General features: G+C 35.9%; 1 protein-coding gene across 5 annotated transcripts in view; it reads left to right on the top strand.

Moving 5' to 3' along the window:
• Positions 1 to 23,675, top strand: part of DENND3 (DENN domain containing 3) — a 113,543-nt gene that overhangs the window by 32,014 nt on the left and 57,854 nt on the right. For all 5 annotated transcript variants that reach the window (XM_072602955.1, XM_072602956.1, XM_072602952.1 and 2 more), the window contains 5 exons: positions 3,432 to 3,551; positions 6,289 to 6,507; positions 8,845 to 8,975; positions 15,102 to 15,257; positions 17,980 to 18,076. In XM_072602955.1, the coding sequence (XP_072459056.1) occupies positions 3,432 to 3,551; positions 6,289 to 6,507; positions 8,845 to 8,975; positions 15,102 to 15,257; positions 17,980 to 18,076 (723 nt within the window). The remainder of the gene's footprint in view (positions 1 to 3,431; positions 3,552 to 6,288; positions 6,508 to 8,844; positions 8,976 to 15,101; positions 15,258 to 17,979; positions 18,077 to 23,675) is intronic.

Genomic DNA, 23,675 nt, shown 5'->3' with positions numbered 1-23,675 from the left:
TTTTATGCTATTAAAGTTTATTAATAATAGCATGGGATTATTGAAGTTTAAACCGCACTAACACTTTTGAGACACACTGTGTTTTTCTGTTGTTCACATAGCTAGAAACTGTCTGAATCAGAATGTGAACCAACTTCTCTTTTCAGTATTGTATATTGCCTCTCAGGAATGAGGATGTGTTTTAGCATTACTTGAACCAATATCAAGAGGTTAAAATTGCTTAGGAAAAAAAATCTGTTAATGAATTCCTAAATAGGTGCCATCAAAGTTGATTGGTCTGGCATTCTCTCATCCAAAAATCTCGACAATACCTCCGTATACATGTGTGCTAATGATAGTTTATCATAATTGTGAAGCAGTAACAACCTTGATTTGGGAGCTTGGAGATTCAGATTCTGGTTGTGATTCAACAACCAGCCATGTATTGTGAGATGTGTCAAGAGGCTCCTATCTTTAACTTGAGAAAGTCAGAAGGACTTTTGAATTTATCTCTTGGGGTCACAGTGTTTTTCATCTGTAAAATGAAGTGTTGAACTTGTGTTGAGTGTTGAGGTCTCTGTCCAGTTTCAAAATTCTTTCATTCCAGAAAAATGGATAATTTCAGAGAAGTTAAGTGATTTGCTCATGGTCACACACTTTTATCAGTAGCATAATTGGATGTAGAACCCCAGCAACTTAGTGAGGAAATACTTTAGTAGACGCTTTGGTTCTAGGCACAGGCCCTCTCCATTGGTGAGCAAAATTTTGTGTAGTCATTTGAAGCATGGGTTATGTCTTTAGTATCTCATTAGATTTGTGATTTCACTAATCCAGTGAGTTCACGTATGTAAAGCACTTTGGCAAGCCTGAAGTGCTATAAAAGTTCTATCTATTCGCTATTATTTGTTTCCTCCATTTGTGCAGATGACAACTCATCCATGCAGTGCTTGCTCATGTTATATATGCCTTACGTCCTTCACAGAGGATTTATCTACCCAATGTTCTTGAGCCCTTCCTCCAAGTTGTTTTGTTTTGGGTGTTTTGTTTTGTTTTGTTTTTGTTTTTTTGTTTTTTTACATTACCAGGACAACACTCTGGACATTCATCTCCTTTACTCTTGGCACATGACTGGCCTATATAATTTTTCCATCTGGTATTTCCTACTCAACATCTCCAGGCTGCATCTTATATGTAAATAATCTTTGGAAATATGCCTACTGTATATCATTCCATTTCCCCTTGTATTACTCATGACTTTTTCAGTTCTGTAGAGATTAACCTTAATTAACAACTGGATAGCTGTTAATTACTAACAGCTAGATAGCACCTCCAGAACATTTGCATTAAAAAAGATAGGTTTTTGGACCTAGGACCAGCTTAGAGTCATTGGAAACCCTGCACAGTTTCCCAAATGCAACCTAGCTTGCTTTTAACTCAGCTGAGCCCCATTCACTGTCCATCTGTAGTGTCCTGTACATACACACACACACACACGCACACATACACACACATATACACATACATATATACATACATACGCATATACATACATACACACATACAGACACGCTCTAATGAATTGGGCATCCAACTCTATATGAGAAACTTGAAAATAAACACTCTGTCTAATTTTTCCTTTATAAATTATTGTACCTATCTCTTCAGCGTGAATCTATTTTTTTCCATCTTTATTTATCCTACATGGACCTAGTCATGTACATGTTGTCTCTCCCATTAGAATTTATGCTCCTTGAGGGGTTTTTTTTGGTAGTCTCAGTACTTAGCATAATACCTGACATGTAGTAAGTGCAGAATACTTACTTGACTGACTGAAAAATAATGTATCTCAGTGAAGAGACCCTGGTATGTTCTGGAGATGGATATAGTCAGTATCAATCCCCAGATTTGTGTCCAATATAATCTACAAATGAGAGGGACAGACTAATCCTACACAACAGTAGCAGACTACTTATAAAATCATTATGAAAATGATCTTCACATGTATTAAGGACAACCTTGATGAAAATATGAGAAGGAAACCAACACACTTGTAATAATTTTCTGTAGCATTCTTTGTCCTCACATTAAACTGGTTACTCAGTTGACTAAAAAGAGCAGAGTATAAAATCCCTCCATGTTTCTTGTTGGTTGATTTTTTTCTAAACAACATTCAACTAAGATCAAAACATAACTTCCAAAAAAGGAGTCTTGTGCCTATTTTAAGTTCATTTCACATTCCTGATAAATGTAACTGCCAGAGTACCGTACATTCTGCTTATTAACATAGTAAGATTTAAATTGAGAACGTAGGGGTGCCAAAGGCTATAAAAGAAGAATTGGGGAAGAAGTTAACCACTGTCTCCCATTGTGTATCTTACTATTTTTTAACGTGAGAAACTATTCTTCTCACCTACAAGGATAGTTTTCCATACAGCTTTTGTGATTAAACTTTGATAGGCTAAAGCTGGTCGTATTTTACTTTGTTTCATCTTTAGAATTCTTTATTTTCCCAATAGCTGATACTTGATAAAAACAAAAACATTCTGAATACAGAGTTATTGGGAAACCCTCCTTTGTATAGTTCTTCCTGTTGTGCCATAACTGAATTCAACTGTTCCTAGTTAAAGTTTTCTCATGTGAAATTGGACTTCATCAGGCAACTTACCTCTCTTCCATCTCAGATGAATTAACAATTAGTTTTTTGACATTTTTTGACATTTATAAATGCTTCTATAGCACGTCATTTTTAGAACATTTTTCATTCTTAGAACATTTTTTGTCAAGTGTGTTTTCAAGAAATATTAAATGACCAAATTAGAACTAAATATTTTAGGAACAGCAATTTGATAAATTTGGACTCCACTAATGTTGCGATGATTTGGACAATCACCTAATCTGAAGTTGACTTTTGCTCTAACTATGCAGAAAAGGATTTGCTAAGCAGATGAATAAAATGGAAATATTTACAGACCATACTCAACCTGCTTAAGAGGCAAAACAATTTTTAAGTGCTTTAGGAGAATTCTTTTGCATGCCAACAATTGATATGGCAGTTATAAATCATTTTTACCTATGAGAGCAGATTTTCAAAGACTTCTCTTTGGCAACACATTAGTTAGTCTAGTTTGAATTAATGCATGTGCTTGAGTCACCCAGTTGACAGACCATCATTAATTGAATGCTTATGTTATGCTAAGTGCCAGGAATACCAAAAAAAAAATCATTTTCTTCTCAAGGAGATAGCATTTTAATGGGGGTTCTAACATGAACATAATATAATAGCATTGTGTGTGTTTTTTTTTAGAAATGTCTTTTAATCCAGACTCTCCCCCCTCCCCTTCTAGTAGATTAGTGAGATTTTTGTTGTTTTAGATTTTCTTGATTTATTATTTTTAAGCTGTCATGCCTATCATGCCAAGTCAGTGTTAAAACCTTAATGTTGGTTTTCTCAGGTATTTAACATGAAGCCACTACAGGTAGTGTTTCCTTCACGGGCGGATCCTGACAGCCCCATTATAGACCTGGACCTTCACCTTCCCTTACTGTGTTTCAAACCTGAGAAGGTATTACAGGTAAGTATCTTTTTATTCCAGTCAAATCCCATTTTTGCTAGTTTAATGCAGCATCAAAATTGCTGTATTGTATTATTTAACCTCTCTGGGCCTCAGTTTCCTCATCTATAAGGTAGGCATTTAGACTGGATGAAATTCTGAGGCCCCAACTTTAAATCCCGTGATTCCAGTATTATCACAATTAAGAATTTCCAGGAGAAGAGTCTTGTAAGCCCTGCATAAAACAAATGTTCAGTTTATACCTTATTTGCAAATAACAGGGTTGTGGTATTTTGGAATGGGGTGATTCAAAAGGTGGTTAGAGCTGATAATAGTAACACTTAATGATTAATTAAGCTCATAGCATTTTAGAGCTAGAAGCGTTCCTAATTGGAACCTTAAGGTAGTTTGATACTTTGACATAGAGTTTTTTTTTTAATTTAATTAATTTGTTTTCAGTTTTCAACAATCACTTCCACAAGTTTTAAATTTTCTCCCCTTCTCTCCCCTGTCCCTCCTCGAGATGGCGTGTAATCTTACATACATATACATTCTTATTAAACACATTTTCACATTAGTCGTGTTGCATAGACAAATTAAAATGAATGAGAAAAACCATGAGAAAAACCAAAACAAAACAACACAAGAGAAAATAGTCTGTTTCATTCTGCATTCCGATTCCATAGTTTTCTCTGGATATGGATGGCATTTTGCCTCAAGAGTCTTTGGGAATGTTTTAGGTCCTTGCATTGCTGTGAGGGGCTAAGTCTGTCAGAAACAGTCCTTGAACAGATTTCACATGAGAAACAGCCTTGTGGCCATTACTGTGTACAATGTTCTCCTGGTTCTGCTCATTTCACTCAGCATCAGTTCATATAAGTCTTTCCAGGTTTTTCTGAAGTCCGCCTGTTTGTCATTTCTTATAGCACAACTGACACGGAGTTTTGATGTCAGCTATGTGGTATGTCAGAGTAACACTCAATGGAAACCAGAAACAAACCCAGTTTTTTATCTTTGTATTAATGCTTTATTTTAAAACCACTTAAACTTCTTTTTAGCAGCCATATAAGTGTCTTAAAAATGCATTTGTAGATAGAAATATCCTTGCTCATATGCTTGCCGGTGAGCTTTCATGCTATGACTGGGAGGGATGGAGGAAGGATGGTAGCTGTATTTTTGAGTGTTGGGGGAATAGAAGGAAAGATGGCTGCCTGCAACTAGAACCATGGCCTGGGAGCTTTTGCTCTTGTCTGTCACCTAAAAAGTGACAGTGGAACTCAGGCAGATCGAGAGAGGATCTCTGATCAGACTGAACCAGACCATAAAAACCTGGGTGAAATAACTGGAGATATTTAGTCTTAAGAAGAGACTGTTATCTTCAAGTATTTGAAAGTCCTTTGTATGGAAGGATTAGATGGGTTTTGCATGAAGTTCAGGGGCAAAATTTAAAGTAATGAGAGGAAGTTGAAGGGAGGTAGGTTATGTTTGGATGTGCAGAAATAATTCCAAATAATTAGAATTACCTGGAAAGGAAATAGACTGCCTCAGGGGCTAAGGTTATATACAGGCAGCTAGGTGGCACAATGAATAGAGTCCTGGACCAGGGAACAGGAAGACCTCAGTTCAAGTCCTGACTCAGACACTTATTAGTGGTATGACCCTAGACAAGTCACTTAACTGCTCTCTGTCTGCCTCAGTTTCCTCATTTGTAAAGCAGGGATTATTATCCCTACCATCTACCTTTCAGGGTTATTGTGAATGTCAAATGAGATGATATTTGTAAAGCACTTTGCAAAGCTCAGAGTGCTATATAAATATTAGCTATTATTCCAAATCCAGCAAAGGCTGTTGAATACTTGTTGAGGATGGTCTATTGCAGTATTTCTCAAAGTGTGTCCCTGAGACTTCTTTCAGACCTCTGTGAGGTCAAAGCTATTTTTCATAATAATACTAAGATATTTGAATAAATATTGGCTAATTTCTAATAAGGTTGTAGTCTAATATGGTTAACTTCTAATATTGTATACACAGCATAATTTTTAAGATTTCAGAGAACTCCTGAGATTAAAAACTTTGAAAACAACAGCTGTAGAGAGTATTTTTTTTAGCAACAGATTGGATTAAATGATATCTGAAGTCCTTCCCACCTCTTAAGATTATATAATTCCATGAAAACTTTATATCTTACTTGCCCATAGTAAACAGGCTATTCCCCATCTTCGTGATTAGTTCAATATCTTACATTTCTAGACTTCTTTTGTTTAAAATGTAATATGTATATAGGGATGCTTCAATGCAATCCTTATCACAAAGTATTAGGATATAACCTGTACTTATTTGACTAATATTTACAGGGTTCTCTTTATGTTAAATGCTTTGCATTTACATAAAATCAGATCAGCAAGCATATATTAAGCTCCTTCCATGGCAGACACTGTGCAAAGTCCTGGGGGTGGAAAGAAAAGCAAAAAACAGTCCATGTTCTCAAAGAACTCACAATCTAATAGGAGAACACCACAGAAACAACTATGTACAAAATATTGGAGATAATCAATAGCGGGAAGGCACAAATATTAAGGGAGATTGGGAAACTCTTCTTGTAGAAGGTAGGATTTTAGTGTGATTTAAAGGAAGCCAGGGCCTGAGAGGGCATTCCACATATGGGGAACCACCAGTGGAAATAGCCTGAGTCAGGAATCTCCATCTGAAACTTCATCAGTGCATGAGCAGATTCTTAATACTATTTGTCTCCCCCTAGATCATATCCTGCATTTTAACTGAACAGCGGATGGTGTTTTTCTCTTCGGACTGGGCTCTCCTCACACTCATTGCTGAGTGCTTTATGCTGTATCTTCACCCTATTCAGTGGCAGCACACCTTTGTACCCATTCTTTCTGGTCAGATGCTGGACTTTGTAATGGCACCTACATCTTTCCTTATGGGATGTCATCTTGATCACTTTGAAGAAGTTAGCAAGGTGAGATATAGAATGTCTGACTATACCTTTTAACTACTAAGAACAATATTGTTAGGACTCATGAGTTAATGATAATATATGTGAAAGGAGCTGAAGTCTTTGGAAGATGGATGCTGTGAGGGTGGGGAGGGAAGATCATCAGCTAGCAAGGTTAATTTAAGCATATCTTGAAAACAATTAATTTTAGACATGTCATTAATTTTAAACATTAATTTTTAGACAAAAATCATACCCTTTGTGTTATAGAAACTGATTATAATATAATCAGACATAGTTTTGAGGGCATGTAGTAATTTAAATCAATTATGCCTCTAGAAATCAAAACCTATTTTTCTGTTTTTATTTGATAGCCAGTAGTGTGAGGTTACATACATTTTAAATCTATTTATATTCACTTCAATACATAACATTCCAAGTAAGTTTTACTCAAGTTATTTATTCCCTGGTAAAGAATTGTTTAAAAATGAAAGTTCTGTAGCATAATCTAGTATGTGACAAGATAGGATATGTTTTATATCTCACTGTGGGCAGGCTCCATAGTAGGTTACGGGATTCAGTTAGAGAACACATTACCCTAAATAGGAGAAGAGGTAAATTGGAGGGGCAGTGTGACATCAGAGCATTTGACATGGAGTTGGGAGACCTGAGTTGGAATTCTTATTCTGCACTTAATAACTTGTATAGTCGTGGGGGAAAAAATCAGTTAACCTCTTTGCACCTCAGTTTCCTCATTTGTAAAATTGGGACTATAATCCTTGTTCTACATACTTCACATTTTTGCAGGGAAAGTGTTTTGTTTTTTTTAACACCTAAAAGCACTATATAAATATGGGTCATTACATTTTTAAAAATCTACTTGGATTGGTCAGTAGCCTGGTTATGAAGTTATTTTTAAGTGCTTTTTACCAGCCAGCATGATCACAGGAGATATGTCTAGTGTTAGTCATACTTAAGGATATGAGTAATTAGGATAATTGGGTGTAGTTAAGTGTTGATGCTGAAATGCATGATTCACTGGGAAAAAAAATATGCATCAAGAAAAGGCTATTCAGACACTAATGGAAGAAACTAAAAGACGTCATCTAGTCTGAGTAGTAAAGGGAAAAAAACCCCCATCATAGTATTAATGTGTTTTTTCTATTTTTAGCCCTCAGTGAGCAACACCCTGTCTCCAGAATTTTCAAAAGGGAAGGCTGTTTTGGTTTTTTTTTTTACTGACGGTTAATTCCAGCTGGCTGTAGTTAAGTAAATCTCTTTAGTAGAAGGATCTTACCCATATTATGACTCTGGAAACTTTCACAAGTGAAGACAAATGTTTTAACTAACAGAGTTCTGAATTTAGTTCTCCAATTTTATTCACCAGTAGTCTTGTGCCAGGGGAAGGAACTAAGTTGAATTCCAACAGCATGTTAGAGATATTTACAATATCTAAACATTTACGTGTAGTTCTCTCCCCCCTCCGTATCAGTAAGACAAAGGACACCTCTATTTAGCTTTCAGATTTATATTTTATTTTACTTCCAAGAACTGTGAGGCCAGAAAAAGAACTGGGGTTTAAAGCTAATGTGTATATCATTTGAAAGCATAGCCTTATTCAAGACTGCTGAACCAGAATGATTCTTAACATTTTAGTTTAAATAGGGTATGGAGCTGTGTACTACAAACTATTTAGTTTGTAGATCTCTCTAATATTTATAAAACTGACTTTTAGGGCATATAGAAATAAGAAGTGAGCAAGTATAGGCTTGTATTTACCCATGATTCTCACTAATTTTTAACGTAAAAACAGTCTTTTAAAATAAAATTTATTTGCTCTGTATCTTCATCTGCTTTAGGACTCTGCCCCTATACTGCACTTGTGTGTTTTCCACATCCAGAAAGATGAAAGGAGAACTTGGGTACTGGCAAGAAGGATTTTCTGCTAGTTTAGACATGATTTGCAAAGGTCCTACTAACTAAAAAAGAATTAAATGCTTTTCAAGTTGTCAAAAATGCACTTAGCTGGATTTGGTGGATAAGATCATAGGATTTGAATAGGTCAAAAAAAATCTTCCACAAACATATATTGGAATTTTTTCTCCTAATCCAGAGGAGAAGAAAGAAGGGGTTCAGTTGTGTTAATTATTGCTTTCAACAGCTTCTGATATATTCTTAGCTTTTCATGGAAGAAAATGTCATATATGCAGAAGCCTATAAATTACTGAAATTTTATCTTAGCAAAGTACATTGATGCAATTAAATTCTTGACAGCAAAATGTATTGTATTTGAATTTTCAAGATCTATTATGAAAATATTTCATTATAAAATAACCTTTAATTTTGGTACTTATTTAAAAGGAAGCAGATGGCTTAATCCTAATAAATATTGACAATGGAAACATTACCTATTCCAAATCCTTGGATGATGATAACAATGATATTGATATTCCAGACATTCCTTTACAAGCTGCCCAGACATTCATTCAAAGGTAAAAGTGGTAATGTTATATATTTGAAAACTTAAAAAAATTTTTTTTTAACTTTTAGGCTATGTGGTCATATGCTTTGGGACATGTTTTCTGAATTTGTGGATTACTAGTTTTTATTTTTAATTTGTGAAAAATTCTTAAAAAAATGTTTTCTATAATTCTAGGGTTAGTCTAAAGTTCTAAGTATTTGGTATAGTAGGTAGCACTAAATTGATCCTTAGTGGTCAGAAGAGATGAATATCTCTATCTCTATAGTTTTACCCTGTCTTCGAAGCTTTAGCTAATCTTGTATTCCCAACCTTCAGTTGGCTGATTCTACCTGGTTATCTCATCTCTTAACTCAAATCCAACATGGCTAGCACTCAACTTCTCATCTCTCTCTAAAACTAGCTCTTCCTTATTATTTCCCTATTTTCCTCAATGGTGCCACCATTTCCCTATTTACTCATAGAGTCAAAACTCTAGAATCATGTTTACCTTCTCCCTCTAACCTCCTTGTGACATTCTATCAGCTGTCAGAGCCATTGTTCCTTCCCAAAGGTTCTTATACCTGCTTTATATTAACACCTGTTGCTGCCACCCTACTGTAGATCTCACACCCCTTGAACCTGAGCCTTCGAGTCCTATCCTTCAGCTGCTCCCCTTCCAATCCATCCTGGACATGTTGGCACAGTAATCTTCCCAAAATGTCATTTTGATCATGGAGGGCTTTCCCTGGCTTTCAAAGTGAAAGTAAAAACTCATGTTGCATTTGGCACTTTCTCCAGTTTGGCTCTAATCTAATCTAACTTCCCAGTATTTATCTACCTGTTCTTGACCCTCACCAAACTCAGCTCCTCTCCTGCTGTACTCTTCCTAACCCCTGTGTTTTTGCTTATGTCATTTTCTCTGCCTAGAACTCGCCTTCTTTCCTCCATGCCACCTTCAGATCTTCCTCATTGGAAATTCTACTGGTCATGCAAGACCCGGCTGAAATACTACTTCCTCTAAGGAGAAGGAAGGACTTCTTTGCTTATGCCTTTCTTATCCAACAACTCCTACATTCTGTTTTGAGGCTTATGTTACACTGATATATTTTGTAAATCTCCTACTAGATTTTAAGTTTCTTGACAGCAGGTGATGGCATTTTCATCTTGGTGCCTAGGACAGTGCCTTATACAGGGTAGCTCCTTACTATGGGTTGAATGAATGAATTTCTAAGTGTGTCTTCCTTGTGGTAGGTGCCTATGTTTAAGAAGGACAGGAAGAGGAGGAGGAGAGTTTATTCAGAAAGATCTAGCTCTAGTATTATTAACATTTCTAGGAAGGCCCTTTGTTGTGTAGTTCCTGTTCTCTTTTCCTGTTTGACTACGAATTAAGTTTCACTTTCTAAACTCTATGTACTAGAGTTTAAATATTACTCTCTATAACATCATTTTTTAAAAATATTGATTTGGGAGCTCTTTCTTATACTTAGTTTTATAATTTTTTGAAACCCAATACCATTTCTGAATCAATTTGCTGACTGATTTTTTTTTTAATCTGTGGGCCTTTGAAATCTTTTGTCAGCCCTAACCTACACTAACCAGATGTAAGTAGGATAGAGTCTATGATGTCACCATAGGTTCCCTGTGTGGAGAATATTTCAAAACTAAATCCATTTTCTGCGGCCAGCTTGTCAGATGTTCTGCTAAATAATGCAAACGGTCACTAAATGCCCAAATGAAGTATATACCCATCACCATCAGTTATGGGAATTGGTGGTGAAAACGTGCTCTATGTACCATACAGTATGCATAATGCATCCCAGCTGTTTGAAGAACATTATCTGACATTAGCAGTGAATGAAAAGCCATAACACAAAATGACTCCCCATCAGCTGCAAAATTCCAAGACGGAAGCTGTAGACAGTTTTTTGCCTCCCAAAATTGCACTTTCGCCATATAGAAAGAATTACCAATGGGAAATACCAATTGACTGCCTGTGATGTTGCAGAAGCCAGGGAGTGTGATGGGAAGTCTCACTGGACTAGAATTGGGGGACTTGTTTTCTTTTCCTGATGTATGGTGTGTTGTTAAGTATATCTTGTATCTTTTTATGCTTATCTTTGAAAAACAAAAGTAAGCCTTCACCTGTTTATCCCATGTGTTCTTTTAGAAAGGGAGATAGTGGATGTGAAAATTATTTGAAAAGCATAAAGCTCTATATCATTTTAAAGGAGACTAGTAACCAAATGCACTTATGCCCTTTATAATATATGTACCTTCCATTTTCTGTTGCTCCCTGTATGTCATCTGGCAGATCTGTTATATGCTCTTTGCATAATGTGATGTTTTGTGTCAGCAAGTCAGTAAATATTTATTCAGCACCTTCTGTGCACCAGGAACTGTGCTTAGTGCTGGGGATACAAAAAGAAGCAAAAGGCACTCCTAGTCCTCAAGAAGCTTACAGTCTGATGCAAACTAATCTACACAAACAAGCTATATCTAGGAAATAGTTAAGAGAGAGAAGGGACTAGAATGAGGAGGACTTAGGAAAAGCTTCCTGTAGAAGATGGGGTTATGTATGCATACTATTATGATGTAATAAGATTAGTTAATATTGTTTAGTTCAGACCTGTGATTTCATTGGTATAAGGAATTCCCTGTGAGGACATTCTTTCTGCCAATGCATATGGACAATTTTTCCATGGCTTATAACCTTAAGAATTCCCAATGGAAAAATCTAAGACTTATGGAAGTGATTGCAAAAAATTGAAGACAAATAAATTAATTTTAAAAAAAAAAGAATTCCCAGTGGAACTATAAGATTCACTAACTTGTCCAGGGTCACATTGTCTGTATGTATCAGAGGGAAAACTTCTTGACTCAGTCCAACTCTATACACTTATACCACCACACTGCCTTTTTTCTGAGGATTATTGTCATCATTTTTATTAACTTCATTCGTCTAATCTTTCATTTTGATAGTATGGGGACATGTCACTTTCTAACATTCTTTTATGTCTAGTGTTTGGTGAAGCTATTCCATAGCTAGATAAAATGATTTTTTTGTAATGGAATGAAAGTAGTGGCCTCAAGGCTAATTTCTGTAACTCGCTACAAGCCTTTGAGGTACAATCCAGTACAGATAGGACAACATGAATGAAAAGTACTTTCTCTTTTCACATAGTTTTTATTACTGCCATTGTCTGTCAATATTTTGAAAGATTTCCATTCCACATCATTTGGATATTATAAGTTTAAAACATTGAAGATATTCAAAACATCTTTCAAAAAAAATGTAGTTCTTCAAAATTTAAAAAAAATATTTAAAATTGTCTTTATATGCAATTGGAAAAATAAAATACTATTTAAAAAACAATATGGAATTCTTTCCTAGATAATTTGTGTTTGGTGTGTGGGGGGGGGTGTTATTAAAGACTGAATTACTGAGTTCAGTTATTCTTGATTCTTCCTTGTCTAAGCCTGTTTCATTATTCTACTTTTCTATTTTTTAATAGAATTCCCTGATTACATGTAAAGATAGTTTTCAACATTCATTTTTGTAAAATTTTGAAGTCCAGATTTTTCTCCTTTCCTTCCTCCCTCCCCAAGATAAGATGGGCAAGTCTCTTCAGTCCCCTGAGCCTATTCCCTCATCTGTCACATGAAGATTGGAATAGATGTCCCTTCAGGGCAGCTAGGGGGCACAGGGAACAGTGTTCTGGGCCTGGAGTGAGGAAGACCTGACTTTAAATCTGGCCTCAAGCACCTGCATGTCCCTTAACCCCATCTGTCTCAATTTCCTTATCTGGAAAATGAGTTAGAGAAGGAAATACCATATCATTCTAGTATCTCTGCCAAGAAAAACCCAGGTGGGGTCATGAAAGGTTGAGATGACTGAAACAACTAAACAACAACAAAATTCCCTTTCATCATTAAATCTTTTGCTACGCTAAAAAAAAAAATGTGGTTTTTAGATGTTTCTGGATCATAATTATGCTTGAGCAATCCTAGATGAAAAATTTTATCTTTGATAATGCGCTGGTTACAGTACATTTTTGTGTTAAATTCTCAAGGAGATTTTGAGGTTTGTATTTGTAGTTCAGTGATTTGTCATCTGTTAGATTGTGAAGCATCGAGTACTTCTCTTGTATGATTCTGGTCCCTTGATCATGTCTTTCTAAATGTTTTACAAGTGCTCAAGTTTTCCCCAAATTTAATTTTATTATTTTTCCCAGTTAACAAGCATTTATTTCTTTTTCCCCCATTGAACAACTTTTAGAAAGGCAAACAGAACCCTCATTAACAAGTATGCATATCAAACAAATTCCCACATTGCCCACATCTAAAAATCTATGTTTCATTCTGCATTTTAAGACCTTTACCTCAATGGGAGGAGGTGAGTGGCATACTTCCTCTTTGAGCCACCACAGTTTACAATTGTACTGATCAGAATTTTAAAGTTGCTTGTCTTTATAATTTTGCTATTATTGTAGAAATTGTTACTGTAATTCTGCTCACTTTACTCTGCATCAGTTCATATGAATCTTCCCAGTTTTCTCTGAAACTGTCTGTTTTGTCATTTCTTATAGGACAATGATATTCTGTTATATCATGTCATAATTTGTTTAGTCATTCCCAGATAGGTGGATACATCTTTAGTTTCCAGTTTGAGGCTACTACAGAAAGAGTTACTACAAATATTTTTGCATATATGAATCTTTTGTCTCTTTTTAAAAATCTGTTTTGTGCATGTGCCTAGTAGTGCTATCACTGAGTCAAGGGTATACACAGTTTAGTGACTTTTGGAGCAAAATTCCAAAATTGCTTTCAGAAATGGCTGTGACAATTCACAGCTCCACCAGCAATGGATGATTATGCCTGTTTTCCAATAACCTCTCCAACATTTATCATTTTCCTCTTTTATCATCTTTATTGAAGGGTATGAGGTAGTAAGGTGTTGTATACCTTAAGGCACAGTGGTAGAGCAGATGGTGGGGATAAATGGTCTTCCATCTCACTGCAAGTATTGCATTTGGTGCTTCCTCCATCTAAGTGGTGTGAGGATTATATCCATCTAGAGGAGTGGGCCCATAAACTGGATTAGACTAGGGACTCTGGGCTTTTTCCCATAGCTGTGGAGATGGAAGGTCAGCACCCAGTCAGGAGGGGAAAGGGAATAAGAGAACTGGCAAGAAGGTTAGAGGACTGGGCTGGGAAAGGCTTTTCATGGTTCCTGATCCTAGAGGTTCCTCTAGATAAAAAGTAGGCTGGGATACAGATAGCTTAGGTGAAAGGGACAGCGTCTTATAGCTCTTTTTCTCTCATGTGCTTTGAGAATATGTATTAGACCAGTTCTTCCTCCTCCTCCTCCTCATCAATAACATCATTATAGCCAGTATCTAAAGCTAACGTTTTTGGTCAATAAAAGAGCATTTAACTTGGTTAAAAAATTAATTTTTCAGGGGAAATTTGTTTGTTTTGACTTAATTAAGTTGTTGAATCACCATCATAGAATTTCAGAACTGGAAGAAACCTTAAAGGTTCCTTCAATCTAACCTCATTTTGTAAATGAAGATTCTATAATAAAGAATCCACATTGTAAAAGTAAATTTGTTCATTTTTGAAAGGTAAAGAATGCCTTTAGTGGTTTCCCCTCTCTATCAAGACCTTGAATGACTCATAGCTAATTTACATCTAGAAGTAAACAGTTTGCTCCCAGAGAAAGCCATGTAATGCTAGCTATTATTAAAATGTAATGTTCTCCAACTGTGAATGACTTATTCTCAGCAATATGATGATCCAAGACAATGCCATAGGACTCACGATGAAAACCGCTGTCTATCTCCAGAGAAAGAACTGATGGCATCTGTATACAGACTAAAGCATACTGTTTTTTTCCTTCCTTCCTTCCTTCCTTCCTTCCTTTCTTTCTTTTGCAAAATGACTCAATATGAAAATGTTTTACGTGATTGCACATGTATAACCTATATCAGATTGCTTACCATCTTAGGGAGGGGAGGGAGGAAGGGATAGAATTTGAAACAAGACTTAAAGAAAAGCTCCAAATTTAAAAATTGTTTTTACATGTAATTGGGGAAAAAATAAAATATTATTTTTAAAAATGTAATGATCTTCATAAAAATCTCCTTTTTTCTTCTAGGGTAGAAAGCCTTCAGTTGCACTATGATCTAGAGCTCTCCCATCTAATGTCAGGCACAGATTTAAGTGAAGTCCAAGCACGTAGAAGGGCATGGCAACAAAAACAGAATTCTGAAATGCAGCAAATTACTTTACAACTAATTGTTAACATCTTCAGGTATGCACTTGTAACTGTGTTCTTTGCAAAAGTCATGCAATTAATTACATGATAATGAGAGGCCATGGTTAAATTAAAACCATCAGCTGTCAATAAAGTTCATTTTAGTTATGAATTTCATATTTCTTCTTCACCAGATCTTTTGAGTATGACTGTTAAGTGTTAACAGAATTAGGTGGCATTTTATCCTTTTCTCACTGTGTGCTTTGATGGAATGCTTCTTGGATTCTTAAAACAAGCCGTGGTTGATTTCATCAGCGTGGTTATTCTCTTTACTAGGGCAGACAAACCCTCAATGTCTTAGTAGATGGGAGCTCACAGTTCATTGCAGGAGCCTTACTTTGGAAGCTTTTCCAGTTTGGTGTAGGAACTTGGGCTTCGTGGACACAGCCTTCAAGAATTTACTGTAGGGTCACTTTTCTGGCACAGGGGAGGCATTGGAGGAGGACTGCAGTGGAGGGCAAAGGTACTAACAGTCAATTATTGACCTAATTAGTAATTGACAGTCATCAGGGAAGGAAGCAAAAATTACATGTGATTCCAAAACTGGATAAGCCAACCCTGAAAATTTGAGACAACTGGAGTGGCTTCATTGTTGTTGCAAATATTTTTGTGTCTCTTTTCTTTGATGATTATCATCATCAAGAATCTGAGTTTCCATTAGGTACCCAGTACTAAAGTAGAGTTAGTAGAGTAAATATTGAAACAACATTTATTTTAATATGACCTATCAAGACATGGATCACTGTTGGACCAATACAGGGATCCAGCCGCTGTTCTTTCTGATGTACAGTTTATATCCTATAAAGAAAAGCATGCTAAATACTTGACAAAATGATGCAATCTAAATATTGATTGGAAATATTTTTTCAATCAGATTGATCTTTGCCAGAGAATTTAGAGTCTTTCATTTTTCCAACTCTCTGTTCTTCCTTTTCTTTTCCATCACTTCCCTTTCTCATTCTGTAATACTTTCTCATCTACTAAAGTCCTCTAGCAAAGAAAAACAGTCTCTTTGATGTACTTTATCCTGATAGCTCCTGCTGTCACTTTGTGTCCTGTTCCAGGAGAGATCTGTCAGTTCTCTGGAAGCCACTGTAGAGGTTTCTTATTTCAAAAGACATAAAATGATTATTATCATGTAACTTTTGCTAACCTTTGCTTGCTATGTGTTATTTGGATCCCCATCACTGAGTGCAGTGCCTGGCATGTAATAGATTCATGGTAGATGCTAGTTGACTGACTGACTATGTATTTATTTCTTTGAACCAAATAATGATTCATATTATGAAAAAAAATGGATTGTTCAGCTTAGACAGTTCATGCTGTTTCTGACTCCCAGTTGTACATACAGTTCAGTTTTTAGTCCATTTCTTGTATATTTCTTTTTGTTCGTTCTCTGAAGGGGCAAAACTTTTAAATAGTATTTATTTTATAAATTAAGTCCATATAAAAACAGAAATTAAATGAGAGAAGCTTTTTTTTAGAGTATCTTCATGTATAAGTGATCTTTAGTTCACATTTTATAGAACTTTGTAGATCATAAATTGTTTATCACAAAATTCTGGTGAGGGAAATTGTACAGATATTATCCCCTTTTACAGATGAGGAAACTTAGCGAGTGGCCAATACAGGACTGGAATCCAGATCTTACTGACTCCATTTCTAGACTTCTTCCCTCTCTACTATACTATACTCCCCACTATTCTACAGTGCTCTAACTTTTCTCAATATAATAATATATGTATATGAGGAAGAACTTAATTTTCAGGGAGCTGAGAAAGCCATGGTGAAATGAAGAAATATATTTAACTAGTATAACTTTGTAATCAGAATCTTTAAAAATAAGGGGAAAACATTTAAAATGTTGGGATTGCTAAAAATGGTACTTTGTTGCAGTTATATCACAGTGCCAAAGAAAACTCAGAGAAATCTCCTGGAAAAAACCACAAAAACCCTGAATATCACCCAAAGTCCTAGTATATGATGGAGATCAGATGAGATAACATATGTTCATTCTTTGTAGACCTTAAGGCACTACATAAATGCTAGCTATTATTAATATTAAATTAGATCCCGTCCTTAATTCACAAATATATCATGCCATATATCTTTTCTCTGTCTGAAAGAGACTACAGATTAGATGTATACTCTGGTGATGTCAGACTCAAATAGAAACTAATCCCTGTCTTTATGTTGATTTAGAAAACTACAGATTAACATTACCTATTGTATTTTTATGTATTTTACTAAGTATTTCCCCATTCCATTTTAATCTGGCTTGGGACTTACTAGGGGGGAGGCTTGCAGCTTGAAGACCCAGAATTTGACACCTCTGGTATACCATATGATGTATAAGATAAACATAAAAGGTTGTTGATTCTGCCTTCTTAAAATGTACTGAATAAAGAAGTACTGATTGATTTCCTACTCTATGAGTTAACTGAAATGAGAGTGGGAACTAAGAAAAGGAAAGGGCAGTCCTTATCCTGGAGGAGCTTATGACCTTATTGTTTTTATAAGAAAGCATGTTGTGTGCATGAAACAGCTGGAAAACAAAAGTACCCAGTGTCATCTAAACCATGTCACTGACAGAAGGGGCTAGATTTTCTGAAGAAAATACTTGCAAAGTATATATTTTTTTCGGTATTTGTTCTGTTGCTGTACAAAAGTTTCATATATTAAAATGTTTCATGACTTACAATGTACTTTCTTTTATTAGAGAAGTAAAAAACCATCTTAATTATGAACACAGAGTGTTCAATAGTGAAGAATTTCTCAAAACAAGAGCACCAGGGGATCAACCATTTTATAAAAAGGTAAAAAAGAAAAACTTTTAAATTTATGTAGCATCTGTAAATATTTATATTACATGTAAAATAGGTTAATTAAAATAATTTTATTGATATTCTTAGACATTACAATTATTTATTTTTATAGTTTAAAAGTATTATTTATTCCATCGTAATACAGGATATCCCAAAAGTTTTCATGCAGGCGGAGCTTAATTAAAATTTTAAACATATTTAAAACTTAAAACTGTAATAAGATATTTGGAATACCCATTGTATAAATATTGGATATTTATATTTATATAATGTTTATACAGTGGACCCAATACTTTGATGAGACAAGATAAATACATTATTAGGTTTGCATAATGTAAATGAGTTTTAGTTTTGAAGTTCAGGAAGTCAGGACAGGGCTAGGAAGGGACTGAAAGCGGCTGACGCTGGGGCCCCTCCAAAAAATGGAAACTTCAGGAAGAATTCACCAGTGGGACTAGTGAGCCAGGAATATTCTAGGCTGAGGTCACATGGGCTATACCAAGGGTTATGGTAAGGTACAAATAATATTTGTTAAGTGCTTCGAAAACCTTTGAAGTGCTCTGTAAACATCAGATAATTGTAATTTATCTTCCTACCTACAAGAATTCTTCTATTGATCCCATATGCTTTGGATGACATTAGTTTTTGATCAAGAAAACTCAACAAATCACCAGACTGAGTCATCTTTAAAACAAAATTCAATGTCTTTAGCATATTTTTATTTTCATAAAGTTAAAGCTTTTAAGTTTATAAATACTTGCCTGTACACTCATTTTAGATATAAGCATCTTGAATAGTAAGGAATAAGTCCATCATATGCTTAACAGAATGCCACAGACACATAAGAAAACATGTTAATATCTTTATTAGTTAGCCTCACCAACACAGTATGTGTGTGTGTTTGCGTGTGTTTGCATGTGTATGTGTAATCTCCTATTCTGACACCTTTGCAAATAGACTAAAGTATTAGACTTAAAAAGATTTTTAAAATAATTTTTTCCAATGATCATACATTTATTTTTTTCCCCCTCCCACTCTCTCCTACCCATGAGAATAAAGAAATAAAGAATTCATATAAACATAGTTCAGCCCAGTGGTGAGGTCCAAAACTGTGTTTCTCATTCTATTTATTAGTTTTTCATCTTTGTCATGAGGTGGGTAGCATTCTCATTCATCAGTCTTCTGGAATTATGGTTCATTTAGTTGATGAGAGTTCTTAAGTCTTTCAGAATTGTTCATTTTTACAATACTTACGTTGTAGAATAAATTATTCTCCTTTCTCCTGACTTTGCATCAAGTCATGCAGATCTTCACATGACTTCCTGAAATCTTTTCTTTCTTCATTTCTTATGGCACAATAGTCTTCCATTATATTCATATACCTTTATTTCTTCAGCCATTCCCCAGTGGATGGTGTCTGCTTCTAGTTTCCATTTCCTTTCCACTACAAAAATAACTGCTATAAATATTGTGAATGTGGGTCCTTTTCTTCTTTGATCTCTTTTGGGTATATAGGTCAGAAGAGACTTTACTCATTAGCTAATAGTATCAAAAAAGAAATAAAAATAATGGTAGCTGAAACTGCTATAATATTTTGTCATTTATAGAGTTTTGTGTAGGATTTCTTATTTGAATCTCACAACAAATCAGGGAAGGTGGCATTATCTCAAATATATAAATGGGGAAAGAAACTCAGAGGAATTGAGGTTTTGTCATACAGCAGCTAGCAAGTTTTACTGTGGGGATTTGAACCCCAGTTTCCTTTCTTTCCAGCCTTCTTACACCTTACTCTCCACCATGTACTCTTCAATCCAGTGACACTGGCATCTTGACTATTCCCCAAACAATTGATATTCCATCTCTTGGCTCTGGGCATTTTCTCTGTCTCCCATGCCCAATATGCTCTTTCCTCAGCTTTTCCCCCTGATTTCCCTGACTTCTTTTAAGTCCCAACTTAAAATCCCAACTTTTTAAGGAAAGTCTTCCCAACCCCTCTTATTCCTACTACCTCTAGTACCTCTTCTGTTAATTTTTACTATTTATCCTGTATTTAGCTTGCTTTGTATGTATTTGTTTCCATGTTTTCTCTTCCATTGAATTGTAAACTCCTTGAAGACAGGGGCTATCTTTTGCTTCTTTTTGCATCCCAGTGCTTAGCAAAGTACCTAGCACAAACTGGGTGCTTAATAAATGTTTATTGATTGATTGACTAAATGAATGAATGCAAATCAAGTTCATGTGAGCTTAGCAATTCAATATCCATTAGTTATCTATGTATATCTATCAGAGTAGAAGGATTTATATGAAATTTTACATCAAATATAATGGAAACCCAATGAAAAATTCCTGTTTGAGGGTATTTGTTATCATAACAGCAATCTAGCAATTTTTATTTCATTTTCTGCAGTGTTTTGAACTGATTAGAGCAGGAAAATCCTTCAAATAGAAGGAATGGTTAATGGAAGATGAGAACTAAGATAGTTTATTGATAAGGGGAAGTCCTTGATGAGGAAAGTCCCTCCACAAATGAAGGTCTGCATCTTCTCTGCAACTTAGAGCCTTGTAGAGTTTCCTGCAATGCTGAGAGGTTGTGACTTGTCCAGCACCACATAATTAGGTGTCAGAGGCAGAATTTAGACTCTCTGGGATTCAAAGCCAGCTCTCTCCATTTTCCCACACCCTCTCAAAAGTGATGGTTATCATCAGAGTCATCAGACTAAATAAAGGTCTGTGGGTCACTCTGCTGGCAAAACTCTTAAGTGACACCTGAACCAGATTAAAGTATAATTGGGAATTTGTTAATTTGCTCATTTATTAGCAATAGTTAACAAAAAATACAACATATTATAGATAATGTTAATTTGTGATTTTCTAAGTCAGTAAGAGGCTCATTTTCTATTTGAAAGGGGAAAGAACTATAGGAAAATAGCTTAGGTAGATGGTAAAGTTAAGATGTTTTCTTTTTTAAAATAAATTTAAGTATTAGGGAGACATGAGTGTGTTTGCAGACAGCAAGGAAGTAGATGGAAAGAGAATGAAGTTGAGAAGAAGACAGAAGTTAAGTTTATGAAAGGGAAGGGATGGGACAAGGGGAGCCAGTGAAGGGGTTAGTCTTGGCCAAGAAAAAACCCATTTCTTCCCCAGAGAGCTGGGATGAAGCTGGTAGTATGTGCTGGTAAATGTTTAGCATCCAGCTCTATGGGAAACAGTGTGTGAATAAGACCTTTTATGTTTAATCATCATTATTAACATTTTCTCCATCATTTTCTTAAATCTAGGCAATCAGTGAAATGATAAGTCAAGACCTGATTTGTAGCATTTGCTGGTTTCTGAGGTGTAAATACTCACCCTGAAATTTAACAATCATCTCTCTTAAGCCAGTATGAACAACTCCAGTACACCACTGCAGAAGACTGAGGTGTGGAGGAAGGAATATGAGAAAGCTCAGCAAAGTGGAAAGAAAGGTAGAGGGGAGATTTAAGGAAAGAGGAGAAGGTTTGAGTGAGTAAAAAGATTTCCATACAACAGTGAGGGTCTAGTTGAGTTCAGCAGCAATGTAGTGTGGTAGAAAGAACATTGAACTTAGGGTCAGGAGATTCCTAGGTTTGAATCCTGCTTCCAACACCTGTTAGCTCTGTGTCCATGGACACATACTCTCTTAGACCATCAGTTTCCTCATCCATAAAATAAAGATAGTAAGACCTTTCCTACCTACTTCATAAGATTGTTGTGAAATTCAAATGAGATAATGTATGTGAAGTGGTTTATAACATGCTGTATAAATGCCATATATTATTAAGTAACATGAATTTGTAGTGGAGCCAATTCCTGTAATTTTGTGGCTTCCCTTTTAGGGTTCAGTGACTTAGGAGTAAAAGCAGATGATGAGTGTGGTCCATGGTGGAGGCTCAGCAGTCCTTGAAGAATGGGAAAACAAAGGCATGGAGGAATTTGAGGATGGAAGACAGTGCTTTGTTAAACTAGGGTCAAGATTGTGAAAGAAAGAATGTGAAACTAGAACAAAGAGAATGGGCTAGGAGATAGAGATGGAGGGACTACAGGTTATGGGAAGGAACAAGAGCAGGCTTAGGAGGAATGAGTCCTAGGAAAAGTAGAAGGACCAGAGGTTGTGAATGGAGAAAGAACTTTTCAGAGTTTAGATTTTGGGAGGGTGAAAAAGTTTTGGTGATGTGAATTCTAACTAAGTGAGGTCCACTCATGTGGTTGATTAAGATAGGATGATCATAGAGGTCATGAGAATAGAGAATGTTAATGACCTGGGAGGTCCAGATGTTTGAAAAATCTTTTGTATGACTTTGGTACCAAGGATTAGTTTAAGTGTTAGGATATGGATTTTCTACAAGAAATGAATGAATGGAGAAAAAGATTAAGTGGTTACTTTGGGCCAAACACAGTGCTAAGCACTGGATATGGAAATAGGAAAAGGTAGAGAATCTCTGTTCTCATAAAGATTGTTTATAAATCAGTTTAGCTCCAGGGTAGATGGAAAGGCCCCAAAGTCTTCAGCCTTAAGTGGTTGGGCAAATGACAACACCCAGACATTCTTAAGTTACTAAAATAGTTAAGATGACAATGGAGGGACTCAGGGGCATAGAGACCAAAAAGAGGATGAGGCCATGTCAGGTGTATCCTGGGATAACCTAGGAGATGTATGGGGGAAGGAGGAAAGTAAGGAGATAGAGCATCCCCACAGTGGTAGTAGAGGCTCTCCCCACTATCTGGCCATTTCAGGTTGGTTATCAGATAGTCCAGGGCCAGGAGGAGGAGGTCAGGAGACACCCTCGATATTGGGAAGGCTATGCTACGTACTGAACTCCTTGAGGAAGGAGAGTGAATGACTTAGAAATCACTGCATAAAAGCAGCAAAAATCTGAATGGGGTATCATAGTCAGATTATGTGCACTTCAGTAAAAAGAGTTTATTGAGAACAGTAGAAGAGCAAACACTGTGCTAACTCCTGGCCGTGTGTGGTGGTGTCTGAGAGGAGTAGGCATCATTGGAGAATGGTTAGTACCAGAAGATGAAAGGGAGTGTAAGAGGAAGAGATAGAGGGTGAAATGGAGCTTGTTAATTGTAGAGTGGGGCTTCCAAGTGGAAGAAGAGAATTTGAACCATAGAGTTGTAGTGCTCATCTAAATGCGAATAAGGACTTGGAGAAAGAGGTAGCAAGAGGAAGAGATTTTTCACTTAGTAGATTTAAGGATTAGAACAACAGGAGGAAGAAATTTGCTAGTCATGGGCTAGAGAAGTCCTCTGCTGATGGTGTCTCTCATGTGGGGTCCCCTCAGTTGACTATAATGGGAAAGGAGAGAATTAGGCCAAGGCTCTTGGTAGCCAAGACAGTCCTGCATTGAAGGAGATCTCCATAATGTCCATCTCCCAGATGAAGTCTCCTCATTTGATTATCCTCTTTCAGGGAAGATTTTCCCCTCCACACCTTTGCCTCTATAATTCTTACTTCTCACTTTCATCATTTGAGTCAAATCCTCTGTAGTCACCCCTACTTTTTGTTGTATAGATGTGATATTCCATTAATTAACAAATGCTTATTAAATGCCTATGTGCTAGG

Source organism: Notamacropus eugenii, chromosome 4, assembly GCF_028372415.1.
Source record: "Notamacropus eugenii isolate mMacEug1 chromosome 4, mMacEug1.pri_v2, whole genome shotgun sequence".
In the NCBI taxonomy this organism is placed as follows: domain Eukaryota; kingdom Metazoa; phylum Chordata; class Mammalia; order Diprotodontia; family Macropodidae; genus Notamacropus; species Notamacropus eugenii.
The sequence above is the reverse complement of the archived record's forward strand: the minus strand, read 5'-3'. Positions and strand labels throughout refer to the sequence as shown.